Source organism: Macaca thibetana, chromosome 7 (assembly GCF_024542745.1).
Source record: "Macaca thibetana thibetana isolate TM-01 chromosome 7, ASM2454274v1, whole genome shotgun sequence".
NCBI lineage: Eukaryota > Metazoa > Chordata > Mammalia > Primates > Cercopithecidae > Macaca > Macaca thibetana.
The window spans coordinates 16,813,928-16,827,884 of record NC_065584.1 but is presented as its reverse complement, the minus strand read 5'-3'; the positions used below and the strand labels follow the sequence as shown (position 1 = coordinate 16,827,884).

General features: G+C 54.0%; 1 protein-coding gene across 3 annotated transcripts in view; it reads right to left on the bottom strand.

The window, feature by feature from the left end:
• The window catches only part of TTC7B (tetratricopeptide repeat domain 7B), a 271,924-nt gene extending 258,571 nt beyond the window's left edge, over positions 1 to 13,353 (bottom strand). For 2 of the 3 annotated variants that reach the window (XM_050799035.1, XM_050799036.1), the window contains exon 1: positions 13,117 to 13,329. In XM_050799035.1, the coding sequence (XP_050654992.1) occupies positions 13,117 to 13,237 (121 nt within the window). In that variant the 5' untranslated portion in view covers positions 13,238 to 13,329. Of the gene's footprint in view, positions 1 to 13,116 lie in introns of all 3 variants that reach the window. The other variant, XM_050799034.1, reaches the window with a different exon arrangement.
• Positions 13,354 to 13,957: the final 604 nt, after the last annotated feature.

The window sequence follows — 13,957 nt, the reverse complement described above, 5'->3', positions numbered from 1 at the left end:
AAAAAAAAGAAAATACGAATGAGTTGACCCTATATAAGTCATACCAGGTCACCCCGCCTCTCTGAACTCTCCAGTGGTTCCCCCCTCCCCACCAAGTGAAGGCCAAAATCCTTGTAACTTACCACCTAGCCCCTACCTCCATCTATCCCCTCATACTTATGTTCTAGCTCCAGTGCTTGGGCCACACGAGGGGCTCCATAAATATTTCTGGAACCAACCAATCAATCAACATATCTCCCTTTCACAGACGAAGCCCAACCAAACAGCCTGGCCTCGGGAGACTCAGCTCCCCTGGGGTGCCTGGGACATAGTCTGGCCATGACTGTGGGCTGGAATCCAGGCCTTTCCATTCCCACCGCAGGGCTCCTGCTGGTTCCTCCCGACTCCCATAACTCTCTTGGTTTAAACTGTGGCCCAGTTCAGAGGCACTGGCTATTCGGAACTCTTGACTGAAAAGCAAAGATGGCAAAAGGCAAAGATGAAGGGGCGCAAAAGAAGTTGGCAGAAACAATATTCTGGGAAAATCTTGGTAGTCAGAGTCCAGGCTTCATGCCAAGCCTCCCCCCACATCTACACACACAGCGCAGAGGCTAGAAGAACAGGATGGGAGAGTAAAGTGTGGGAAGAGAAGACAATCCTTCCGCTACACTGGCAGAAGAGATGAGTACGCTGGTCACACACACACACACACAGTTCCTAGAGAAGCCTGATACAAGAAAAGGTAACCTGAAAGTCATTAGCGTAGAGCTGGTTTGGCCTGTCCCCGGAGCCCGGCAGGGCAGGAAGTGACTCTACCAGGCAGGGGGATGTTATCAGGCCGGCCCAGAGGGCTTGGAAATGGCCTCTCAGGAAGCCAGCTCCACACAGGCGAGTTCAACACACTCGCAGAGAGTCAAAAGACTGCAGGTCTGTGGGCTGCAGGTCTGTGGGCTGTAGGTCTGTGGGCTGCAGGTCTGTGGGCTGTAGGTCTGTGGGCTGCAGGTCTGTGGGCTGCAGGTCTGTGGGTGGACAGGTGGCACTGAGTCCTGGCCTGGTGGTGTGGAGAGGCCCCCGGGACGCTGAGAGGAGTGTCCAGAGCAAGTGAGATCTGGGCCGGGCCTGAGGGACTTCTCCAAGCGTGGCAGGAGCTCCCCAAGTGCAATTCCAGGTGGAAAGGAGGCTCAGCACGGTTGGGAGTGCGTTGGAGTAGAGGCCAGGAAGGGGTGTCACAGGCTGCGAGCCAGCTGCGAAGGGTCTCAGAGCCCACCTCCCCAGGCCTCAGGGCCCGAGACTCAGTGGTGAGTCACCTCCCTTGGCCTGGTGGGCCAGGGACGGGTAGGCAGCATTTACTGCGGGTCCCAAGACTCGGCACCTGGTCGGCTGGACACGCTGCAGCTGGCTCACTTCAGAGAAAGCACTGCTTCCTGTTAGGCTTCCGGCCTGCAAGGGCCAGGGGGGCAGTTCCTCAAGGGAACCAGGCCTCACAGCAAAAAGGGCTGAGCCCACAGAGGGACAGTGGAGGGGACCTGAACCCCTCCCTGGGGAAGGCTGCTCAGCAAGTGTCCACCCTGCAGGTCCACAAAAGCCACAGGAAGGGAAGGTCATGGGCATTCTGTCAGTCCCGCCAGCAAGCCAGGACTCACCCAGAGCCCCAGGTGTGCAGGGCCGCACAGTCACCCTGGAGACACCAACAGTCTTCGGTGTGGGGCCAGGTCTCAGGTGGATGCCCACAGCCACTCCCAGACCTGAGCACGTGCCCGTGTCTGCTAAGAGCTACAGGTGCATCTTAGACATCAGTTCAGGGCCTCAGGCCAGTGGCTGGCACACAGTAGGTGTTCAATAAGAGTTTGATGAGTAGTGAATCTCAGTAAACTAATCAAGGGCAGAGGCCAAGTTGTTCATTTAATAATTTTCTCTTTTTTTGTTGTTTTTGGAGACAAAGTCTTGTTCTGTCACCAGGCTGGAGTGCAGTGGCGCAATCTCAGCTGACTGCAACCTCCACCTCCCAGGTTCAGGCAATTCTCCTGCCTCAGCCTCCTGCGTAGCTGGGATTACAGGTGTGTACTACGACAGCCGGCTAATTTTTTTGTATTTTCAGTAGAGACGGGGTTTCACCATGTTGGCCAGGCTGGTCTCGAAATCCTGACCTCAGGTGATCCACCCACCTTGGCCTCCCAAACTGCTGGGATTGCAGGCGTGAGCCACCGCGCCCGGCCTAAGCCTCACCTCTATCTGCAAGGTTGGAATGGGGTAAGGAGGGACTCAAGGGTACCGAGAGCTGGCTTTGCTTTTCCCTCAGGCATTATTTGGGGGTTAAGTGAGGTTGCAGTAACCAGTTCCCAACGGCTTGTATAGAGATAAAGCCTGAAGCCGAACAGAGACCACTAGTGAGACCTTCATCAAGGAGATATGGGGAATAAGCCACCCTGCAGGGGGTCCGTGCCCTGCCTCAGCTCATCAGAGCCACTCCTGTGAGTCCTGCAGCAGGCACAGCTGGATGCCCAGGGGCACTTGGCCTCCTTGGTCCCCCCGGGGAAGGTGGGGCTGTGGCCTTTGCCTCTGGAAGGGCCTGCCCTTTCTCCAGTTCCTCCCTTGCGGGATAAGCAGCTGACATGCAAAGATCTGATCAGATGTGGAAGAAAAAACTAAGAGTTTCTTCTCTGTTCCTGGAAGTACTTGACACGAACACAACAAAAAGTCAACAATTCAGTTTCATTGATTAATTAATTGAGCACCAACTGTATGCCAGACACCGTTACTGGTGGTTGGGATACAGCAATGAACAAAATCAGCACAAAGCCCTGCCCTCCCAGGGCTGAGAGTCTAGTGGTCACGTTCCTCTCTGCATCCCCACTACACACACAGCACCCCCACATTCTGTACGGGGCTCGCCAAAGCACTGAATGTACAGTTAGAGGAGGAGGACTGTGGAGTCTGGCAGCCGTGGGCTGAAGCCAGAGTTCTGCACTGCCTCGTTCTGTGACCCAGCCAACACCACGCTGCTTCAGTTTTGGGCCGGAGTCACAATCAGTACAACCAGAACCTCACCTCCCCGCTGCAGGGCTTGTTACATCCACTATCACTGCTGGTGTTATCGGCCCACCTGCCCCCTGCACCCTTTGCAAAGAAACCGAGCATCTGAACCTTTCTATCCTACTTTCACACACAAGACTCCTGACTCTATCAGGCTGCTTTCAAATAACGCTGGTGCGGGAAACTGCACTGTCTCATTTACTCCACAAAACAACCTTGCAGGTAAAGGTGAGGCTTAAGCCGGCCACAGTGACTCACACCTGTAATCCCAGCACTTTGGGAGGCCAAAGCAGGCAGATCACTTGAGCCCAGGAGTTCGAGACCAGCCTGGGTGACATGGTGAAACCTCGTCTCTACAAAAAATACAAAAATTAGCTGGGCATAGTGGTACATGCCTGTAGTCCTAGCTACTTGGGAGGCTGGGGTGGGAAGATTGCTTGAGCCTGGGAGGTTGAGGCGATACTGAGCCGTGATCACACCACTGCACTCCAGTCTGAGAGACAGAGTGAGAACCTGTCTCAAAAATAAAAGAAAAAGAGTGAGGCTCGGAGAAGTTGAGTCACTCACTCACTTGAGGCCAGACAAGCAGGAAGCGTCAGAACCGGGATCCGAACCCAGGTCTAACAGGGCAAAGCCCACTGCTTTCTCCTGCCCAGGGTTCCTTTCCCCTTTGCTAAAACACCTCTATCTACGTGAAAGGGTGAACTACTTTTCCACTTGCCCAGGACTGAGGGAGTTTCTGGGGCTCGGGACTTTGGATGCTAAAACCAGAAAAGTCTCAGGCCAACCAGGACGAGTTGGTCACCCTCATGCCACCATCCTGCCCAAGATCCTCCTCCTGGTGCCCTGCCAGGCCCTGCTTACCCACTGCCACTGAGTCTGACCTCTCCAGGCTCCCAGCTGCACCCTCTGTGCCTTGTAAGCAATGCTGTCATTGCTGTCCTCAGGCTGCAGGGTCACATTCTATCTCCCACATGGACAACCATGTCTAAAGTCTGGTCCCAGAACCCCGGGCACCATAATCACCTGGGGCACTGGGATCCTGTTCTCTGAGTCCCCAAACCACTAAGACCTCCTGAAGTAGAAACTTGGGACCAGCCTGCCAATCCAAGTTGCTAACTAGCCCCCAGGGGACCCTGCTGTCCAGAGGTTGAGCAACAATCCTGAACTGTAAGCTTTCCCTGCCTGGTGACCTGCTCACTCTGTTTCTTCTGATGCCCCTCTGATACCTGGTGCTGTGTCCACACATAGTAGGTGCTCATTAAATGCTAACCATTGTGGTTCAGAGCAAAGGCTCCCACACTTGCCTACTCAAACTACCTGAGGCTGTTTAAAAATGTAGATTTCCAGCTTCTACCTTGAGCCAAGAGAATCACCACCCTCAGCCAAGATGTCTGGTAATTTATAAACTACACTTAGTTTAGTATTACTCAAAGCATGTTGCATACCTGCAGCACTGGGAGCTTAAGAATGCAGAACCCCAGCTCCAGCCCAGACCTACTACATCAGTATCTGCGGGAATGGGGCTTTGCAGTCTGGATTCTAACAAGCTGTCTAAGTGATTCTTTGATCCAACCAGTTTAGAAAAACATTAGTGTAATAGAAGAACAGTGAAACTAGTTGGAAGTGGGCTAGAATCCAGCTCAATTAACAGCTCTAGCCTCAGTCTACTCAGTCCCTGAATGAGAATTACCCCTGACCTCATTCTCTTGTTGTGATGATTAACTGAGATCTATGTAAAAGTTCATGCCCAGAATCTGGCACACAAGAGAGACCCAAGAGACTGGGCACAGTGGCTCAAGCCTGTAATCCCAGCACTTTGGGAGGCCGAGGGAAGACAATCGCTTGAGCCCAGGAGTTCAAGACCAGACTGGGCAACATAGGGAAACCCGTCTCTACAAAAAATATATATAGAGAGAGAGAGAAAGAGACCCAAGAAATGAAGCTCATTCTTCTTCCCTGCTAGCACTGTTTTAACACTCATTAAGTCAGGATAGCTACAGCTTCAGATGATCAAGTGATGTGTACAAGGTGGCTTGGAGGGCCAGTGTGGAAGATTCTGACTCCAGGCCTGGTGGCCTCTAAAAGGACCAGACCAGATCTGCTCTGCATGGTTCTGGCACTGCCACCACTAGCCACACTTGATGAGCAGGGACAGACAAATCCCATGGAGGGAAGGGCTGCAGCCACTCCATTAGCTTTCCTGTAGCTGTGGCCATCTTTTGTATTTTATATGGCACCCATTTGACCTATCTCTGGGTCAGACATCCGCTCATCCTTGTCTTGGTGGCTGATGGGAATGCTTTTGAGATCTCAGAAAACCTCATCCCTCTTCCTGGCTTCTCAGATGGGAGACACTGGCTTTCACGCATGTCAAAGGCCTGCAACCCTCCACCATCTACCAAGCATGAGGTCACTCAGAGGGGCAGGAATCCACCCACATGTGGCCAGTGTGAATAAGGACCAAAGGCCATTCCTGCGTGCCCAGGGCACAGCCGGCCGGGCAGCTGGGGTGCAGGGGTGCTCTGGGTAAGTAAGAGGTGTACCAGTTAGAATGCCTTCAGCAGCCAGTAATGACCAAACGCCTGACTCAGTGTGACTTCCACAAGAAGGAATTTATTCTCTCACATAACAGGAAGTCCAGAGAAGGGCTGCTCCAGGGCCAGTTGCTATCAGCAGTCTGGTGATATAATCGAGCGAGATTCTTCTTGTCTCTCTGCACTTCCGCTCTCCTTGGGTCTGCCTTACTCCTGGGTCAGGTGCCCTCATGGCCATAAGATGGCCACAGCTCCAGACCTCAAAGATATGAATGATTTCCAGGGGAAAAAGAGAGACTACTTCTTCCCTTTTAAGCATGGAAGTCACCCTTAAGCACAAGGAAATCTTTCCCAGAAGCCCCTCCACTGAGCAAATGGTCCCTGATGTCTCATTGGTCAGAACTAATTCACATGCTATCACTTCAAACCAATCACAGGCAAAGGAGTGTATCTACCGGGGCCAGGGCCCCTACAGCGAAGCACACGGCACCACTGCTGACAGCTGAACAAAACTGGGCCCAATCAAGGAGAAGAATGGGTGGGAGTCTAGGCTGGGGGACAATGCTGGATTAACAACCAGGGAGCCTCTGGCTAGCCCTGGCTCACAAGACCCCACCAACCCCAAGGGCAAACACCTGTCCTTGCAGGACGCCATTTCTCAGGGACAGAGTCATCACGTGGTATTCAGGTAACTTGGCCCTCACTTCCATTTGGAAAACCCTTGGCCTGACTTCCTTCCTTACGCCTGTTCCAGCTGCTCATGAAAGCCGAGCCAATTCAACACAGCATGTGCTGTGAGCCCAACTCCATGTCATGGGGCCAGAAAGGTAGAACTATGGCCCTTCGCCCTCTAGAAGCTGAGCATTTGGTGAGAAGACAAGGCATATGCCAAAATCGGTGGAGTCGGAGAGGGAAACAGCCCTGAGCTGGGAGATGGGAGTGGGTAACACCCACCACCACCAGCAACAGACAACAGCTGGTAACTAGGGAAGGCTTACTCTATGCAGGCACTAAGAAGTACTTTTAGGTATTTTGGTTTTTTCTTCATTTGATCCTTAAAACCTCCCTGTAAGTTTGGCACTATTATGACAGGTTCATAATACCTTACCTACAGTTTCCGAAATCCAGGGCTCTCTAAAAACCAAAAGTTGTTTTTTTGTTATTAATCATTTATGGGATGGCAGAAACCTCAGCTGAACCCATGTGAGGCTATTTATAGTCTATTTCTCCCTTTTGCAGTGACTGCTTATATGCTTTGATGCAGAAATACTGACCCGTTTTATTACAAAATGCTGCCCCAGACCCCATTGGGAATGTCACATAATGTCCAGTATACATAACATGTTCCAAAAAAATTCTGCATTCTGAAATACATCTGGCCCCAAGGGCTTCCGAAAAAGGGTTTCGGATGTGTGTCACCACTCTACAAAAGGGGCTTTGCAATTTGAAGGTTACCTCCCTTAGGAAGCAGGTGAGCCACGCTTTGAAATCAAGCAACCCAACTCCAAGCCAGGGCTCTTACCCACTCTGCTTGCATCTGCCCCTTGCTGGTTGGTGGCTGTAAGGAAGACATCTCCCTCTCCTGAACTGTTTTGTCATCTATAAGAAGTTGGACTACATCAATGGGTTTCAAAGTTTTTTGTTTTAAAATGTATTTGGCTGGGCGCGGTGGCTCACGCCTGTAATCCCAGCACTTTGGGAGGCCGAGGCGGGCGGATCATGAGGTCAGGAGATCGAGACCATCCTGGCTACACAGTGAAACCCCATCTCTACTAAAATACATATATATATATATATATATATATAAAGTTAGTCAGGCATGGTGGCAGGCACCTATAGTCCCAGCTACTTGGGAGGCTGAGGCAGGAGAATGGTGTGAACCCGGGAGGCAGAGCTTGCAGTGAGCCGACATGCACCACTGAACTCCAGCCTGGGCGACAGAGCGAGACTCCGTCTAAAAAATAATAATAATAAAATAAAAAAGGTATATTAGCCCTTCCTTCAAAGGAAACCTTAAGGAAAAGTATAACTGCTCCAGCGAGTGAGGCCTGCTCACCAGAGCCCTAAAGATGTTCCCAGAGGGGTTCCTTGACAGCACAGTTTGAAAACTGCTACACAGCATAATCTGTAAGGTCTTCTCTGGTTCTAACATTGTACGGTTGTCTCCTGTGAGGCAAACAGCCTTTTCAGTGATGAAAGGACAGCTGGGAGGAACTTGAAGCAGACCCTGACAGATGGGTAGGCTTTTGATCTGCAGAGAGGATTCCAGAGTCAAATAGTGTGAGCAAAGGTGCAGAGACAATAAGCAAGGTGTGTGGGAGGGTCCAGGAGGCCAGAGCAGCCGAGGGAAGTCAGGGGAACGAAGGCAGTGCAGCAGGCGACATGAGGACATGCTGGAAGTGTTGGCCAGACCAAGCAGATGGATGAGGCCGGGGATGAGCTGCGCAGCCCCAGCCCCACTGTGCGCAGCCACAAGAAATCCAGGTCCTTCTGCCCTGACTGCCATGGCCACGAGCCCCAATGCCTAGCTCAGTGCCATCAATCGGTCATTGTCAAATAAATGAGTCTTCTGAATCCAAAAATCAGGACATATGGTCTGCCACAAAGGTGTAGTCTTCTGAGAACAACAGGGCAGACTGTTTGAAAGCAGGAAGACGGCCCGCGAAAGGCCAAAATAGAGGGTCACTGGAGGTCTCACTGGTGTCCTTCCCCACCTTCTGGGAGCAGGTGGGCTCCCAGGAGTCTGCGGTGCCCCAGGCACGTCCAAAGAAGCCACCTCTAAACAACAGGGCCGCCTCACCCCACAGCAGAGACTCTCAGTTAAACCTCAGTCCTGTTTCCAGAGAAGACCCTCAGGCCAGCCAGGGAGGACTACAGTCCACCCTGACGCCTCTCCTTCACAGGAGGGTGTGCATGAGCCCAGGCGGCGTCTAGGAGCCCAGTACCCTGCACCCTCCACCAAGGGGAAGCCACATCACTGTAGATGCCCGCACTTAAAACAACACAGATCTCCACACCCTCTTCATGGTCTGAATACATTTGCTTACCAAACTATGCCCCGGAAATACTTTGTTTCAGGCACCATTTCCCGACCTACCCGTCACCAAGAGGTAATTAAAATGTCTCAAAACCTTACAGGATCCAACAGGCAATGATCTCCTAAGGGAGAAGCTACCATTTGGGGCCTAATCTTTCTAAGTGAATTCAGTCACTGAGTTTGCCTAAGAAGATTAACAGGCTGGGGAAGGAGGGAAGCCACACTGCCTCAGAAAAGGGAGTGGCCGTCCGTCAGGACAGTCACAGACCTCCAATGTACCTGTTTGTGTCACCGCAATAGGCGGGAGTCTTGACTGGGCACTAGCTCAAGTGTGTCACTTCTTGGTCCCCCACTCTCTTTTTTCCCTGCCAGGCTGACAGCTGGGACCTGGCCTACCTTGCCCAGGGTCACACGGGGTCAGCTGCAGGGAACCAACCCCATTATGACCCTGTGCCCTGGCTGACAGGTACCACCCACTGAATCCTCACAGGCGCCCTGAGAGAGTGGGCACTAGGAGCTGGCTGAGCAGGGAGGAAAGGCAGGCTCCGAGAGGCTAAGAAACTGGCTGGAGGTCACCTAGCCGCCACAGGTAAGGTCCAAATTTTAGCCTAGGTGCAGGTCACTGCACTTTCACACACAGTGGTGACCTCATCATTGGGAGGCTGGAGGGTAACATTCTGGAGAGAGAGGACAGTTGGGCCTGTCCTCCCAGGGACCAGGACCGACCTGTGAAGCCACATGAAGCTGGTGTGCAGTCCTGTCTTTATCCCTGAGTGCTCAGGCTGCTGCCTCAGCTCCAAGCCAGGGCACCTCAGGCTTCCCTGAGTCCCCAAGCCCCTGGACACTTTGCTGACATGTGGATTCTAACACCACACATCTGAAGCCAGCCCAAGAATCCGCATTTCTCACAGGTTCCCAGTGGTGCCCCTGCGCCTCATCCCCAGGCCACACTTCAGCCTACAAGGGCCTAGGCTTCCTGCCTCCCAGCCCCACCCTTTACTTAGGTGACCATTCTCTCACTGGGACTCACCCGGGCCTGGTGCACACCTAGCTACCACCACATTTGGGTTTTTTGAGATGGTGCAATGAAAATGGTGACTACAGTAGGGTACGAGGAAGAAGACAGTCTTCTGAGTTCAGTTTTCAACTTGGCATTTGTCCTTTTCTTCCTTATCTACCTCTTGGCAAATCGTCTAAACCAATTCATCTCAAAGGAGTCAGGCTGGGGCAGCACGCTCTGAAAGCATCCACTATTCAGAGTCCTTAACGGGGCGGGGCTGCCATGCTTCCTTCCCGTAAGGAGCTAACGCTGCTGGGTAGCGAAGCCCACTACAAGTGAGAGCTTTGGGAAAGAGGGATTCCTCTGCTTAGAACTTTCCCGTGGCCCCGTCTCACTCACAGGAAAGTCCAAGCCTTACCCTCGGCCTACCAGGCCCCGCCACTCTCTGCCCTTGAAGTTCCCTCCCTAGAACACGCTTTTCTACCTCCTTAGGTCTAATCTCGGATGCTGCCTTCTTGGGGAGGCCTTCCAGGGCCACCCTATTTAAACTAGTAGTTCCTGCATCCTCCACTCCCAGCCCACTCCAAAGCACTTATTCCCCTTCCCCTTTTTCTCTTTGATAGCACTGACCACCATCTGACACCCTGTAAACTTTACCTAAGGATTATATTGATTATCTGTCTCCCTGCCCCTTCCCTACTGGGATGTGAGTTTCGTAAAGGCTGAGATTTTTGCCATTTTTGTCTGTTTTGTTTACTAGTGTATTTCCAGTGCCTAAAACAGTAGCTAGCACAGAGCAGGTACTCAATCTCTGTGGAAGGAAGGAAGGAATGAGTGGCTGGCCCTAAGAGATACTAGCTACTTTAACCCTCATAACAACGCCTGCAAGCTAAGTCACTTAAATCCCATTCAAAATGAGAAAACTGAGGCTCTGAGTGGTTAAGTGATTTGGCCAGTGTCACAAAGTCAAGAAGTGGCCAAGGTCACAAGAATCAGGCCCCCGTCTGGCTGGCTCCCAACACTGTACTTTTTTTTTTTTTTTTTTTTTGCCTGTGGGTTGTTTTCAAGGTAACTGTATTAGTATGACAAACGTGACATTCCCTTGCTTTCCTTATTCTAAGCAGTAGATGCTTTAACTTCAGGATTCTGCAAAATCTGCCCAGAACTTGTGCTCATGCACCTGAGAATCTATGGGGGAGTCGGTGCCCCAAAAGCCAGGAAGAAGTCCCTCCACCAGCCGGAGAGTGGGAAGGCCTCCCCAGTCAAAGGAAGGGAAGGCCCCTCCTGCACACACTCCTCTGAACACCAAAGGAGAGCCACAACCACTCTGGTTTGGTTTCATCTTTTTCTTGGCTTTATCGTTTTATTTTCCTGAGCACTCATTCTCTCTGATCTTTTCAAGTCTGGGTAACTTTTTGCCATCAATGGCTACCACTCACCATGTGAGTCTCTAGGACAAAAATCTATCTCCCATGAGTTTCCCCAAACTGAACTTGCACACAGACCCATGGACCACAGTGCCCCCGCAAACCCCACTCCCCAAGCCCCACTCATGACTGCATCTTAGGCCATCGGGAGCAGCCCCTGGGAAGACAGCTAAGCCTTTCAGGGGCCATGAAGGTGAATAGGAAGGGCACACACCACCAAAAACCCATCTACCCTCTCATTCCAGGGACCACCATTGCTTGAGTCCCCCTTCATCTGCCTGTCATTCTCAATCACATTAACTCATCTATTTTGTTTCAATCACTTCTCACCATCTGAAGCTGTGCTGTTTATTTATTTCCGTATTTGCTTATTACCTGCTTCCTGAGAGCAGGGTGAGGGCATGAGGGCAGCGGCTTGGTCAGTGCTGTTCACCACTGTTCTGTGACTGGCACAGGTGGGCACGCAAATATTGGGTGAATGAATAAGCAAAGACAGCAGGAACCAAGTGGATTCAGAAGAAAAAAGACCAGGAGGCTCACAAATAAACCCATTTAATCCTAACGTCAACCTGCACAGAAGGTGTCATTATGCCTACACAGCTGGGAAGCCACAAAGTAGACCCAGGACTGTGCAACTCTGAGAGGAAAAGAGAAAATGCTGCAGGTAAGTGGAGAAGCAGGTGTGCCTGACACGGAGGGTAAGGGCAAGCTGCCTGTGGGGCCCAGGGCACTGAATACCATCTCCTCAAAGGCTGACATAACTGAGAAGAGTCCACATTTTCCACCCAGCGGAGCCCAGAGAGGGTCTGTGCTATCTCCCTGCCCCTGACACCACCATGGCACCTGCGTTCACCCAGAAGATACCTGCCCACAGCACACACCCATCACTGAGTGTGCAAAACCGAGTTCTAATTTCCAGACACTAATACCATAGGACACAAACCACCCTCCAGGAGGACACGTGACATCCCTCTCCTTTCTGGGTAGTCTGAAGTGAGAAGGTTGAAAATAGTGCAGATGTCCTTTCTTAGAGCAGCGCCGCCATCCATTCATTCACTCTTTCATTCATTTGTTCAGCCAACATGTGCCACTCGGCCTGGGGAAGCCCAGGATGAAATGAGACAAACCCTCTGCCCTCTGGCCACCGTGCGCTGGTGGCTGCGCTTTAGGCGGGTACTAAAAGACAAGCAAATATTAAAGATACTCGCTTCCAAAACAAATAAGGCCACGTGGAGCTGTGCACTGGAATGGGATTCTGGATGCAATTTTGATTTGATTGGGTACAAGAACCAATTCAGTGACATGGACCAACTCCAGGCACCAGGCTCCTACTCAAAGGCTGCCTCAGACCCCCTTCTGGCCCAGGCACCAACCCCTCACCCACCCAACTCCATCCCCCGACATTCTTCAACCACATTCTCATCCCGCTCCACAATATTCTCCCTCCAGGTCCCCCTGACTCTATTTCTCCTCTATTCCCAACCCTGACCTCTCTAGGTCGGCAGCCTTGATGCTACTTTTCCAAACGCCAGGACACACAGCCCAGTCTGCTTTCTACCACCACCCCACACACCCCGAGTCTGCGCTTCCACCCAGAACCCCTTAAACACCATATGTTTACAAACCAGATTCCCCAGGGGTCTATGTACAACACCCCATTCTCAAGACCCCATAAACACATCCTGGTTGCCTGAGCACACCATACACACACTGTGGACTTCACCCTTGTCCTGAGGGACCCCCTCACCCCCATCATCTCCAACTTCCTAGAAGCCCCAGGCCGGCCCCTGACCTCCTGGGGTCCCGGTGGAGCAGCGGACTCGCTGAGACCCCCCACACCCCAGACTCCGCAGAAGCCCGCCCTGCACGCTTGAACCCCGGACGCCGGTACGGCCCCTGGCGACCCCGGACCCCCACACCGCGTGACTCCGGGGCACCCGGGCTCCCCCAGGCCCCGGCCCCGCGCACATCCCCTGGGCCGCAGCTCCTTCGCGGCCCGGCCGCGCCCCTGCCCTCGCCCCGCGCCCGGCCGCGCCTCGGGGGCCCGTTCCCGCGGAGGCCGCGGCGCCCCCCGCAGCCCAGGCCGGCGCGCCCGGCGCGTACCGTTGGCGATAAGCTTGGCCGACAGCTGCTTGACGAGCTCGGGGATCCGCTCCCACTGGCACTCGGAGCGGCAGCGCTCGATCTCCGTCTCCAGCCGCGAGCCTGCCTTCTTGGTCGCCATCGCGGCCTGGCCGGGCCCGGCCGCCCGCCCCGCAGGCCCCGCCGCCGCCGCCGCGGCGCCCCCTCGCCGCCTCCCGCTGCCGCCGCGGGCTCGGGCTCCGGCTCCCGGCTCCGCGGCGTAACGGGAGCGCCGGCTGGGGAAGGGGCGGGGAGGCGGGCGGCGGCGGCGGCGGGCGCGGCGGGGCCCCCGGGCGCCGCGAGGAGCGGCCCCTGCCGGCCAGGGCCGGAGCCGCAGCACGGGCCGGGGCCGGGGCAGGGGCCGGGGTGGGGCCTGAGGCAGGAGACAGGGGCCGGCGGGAGGAAGGGCGGGGGGCGCCGGGAGGCCAGGGGGAGGGACTGGGGGTGTCTGTGTCGGGGTGGAGACCGAGGGGAAGTGGGGGTGGGGGTGGGGGAGGGGGGTAGGAGAAAGATCTGACCAAGGGCGGGTGAGGGGTCTGGTGGGGTGGGGGTCGGGGCAGGATGAAGGGGAGGGAGAGGATCGGGAGGGAGCTAGCGACAACCTGGGAGCGGGTTGGACCCCCAGGAGTAGGGCCAAGAAAGGGCAGTGACCCTGGGGAAGGTCACCGCCCGGCAGGACCGGTGAGCCGGGTGTGAGGGGTCGGGGGAGGCTGGTCCGAGCTTGTCCTGCCATCTCAGGTGGCCAGCGGTTCCCTGGGCCCGGTTAGCCTGTGCCCCTTAGCAGGTGCCCCTCTGCCCCGCAGCCTTAGCCCCTACCCAGCCA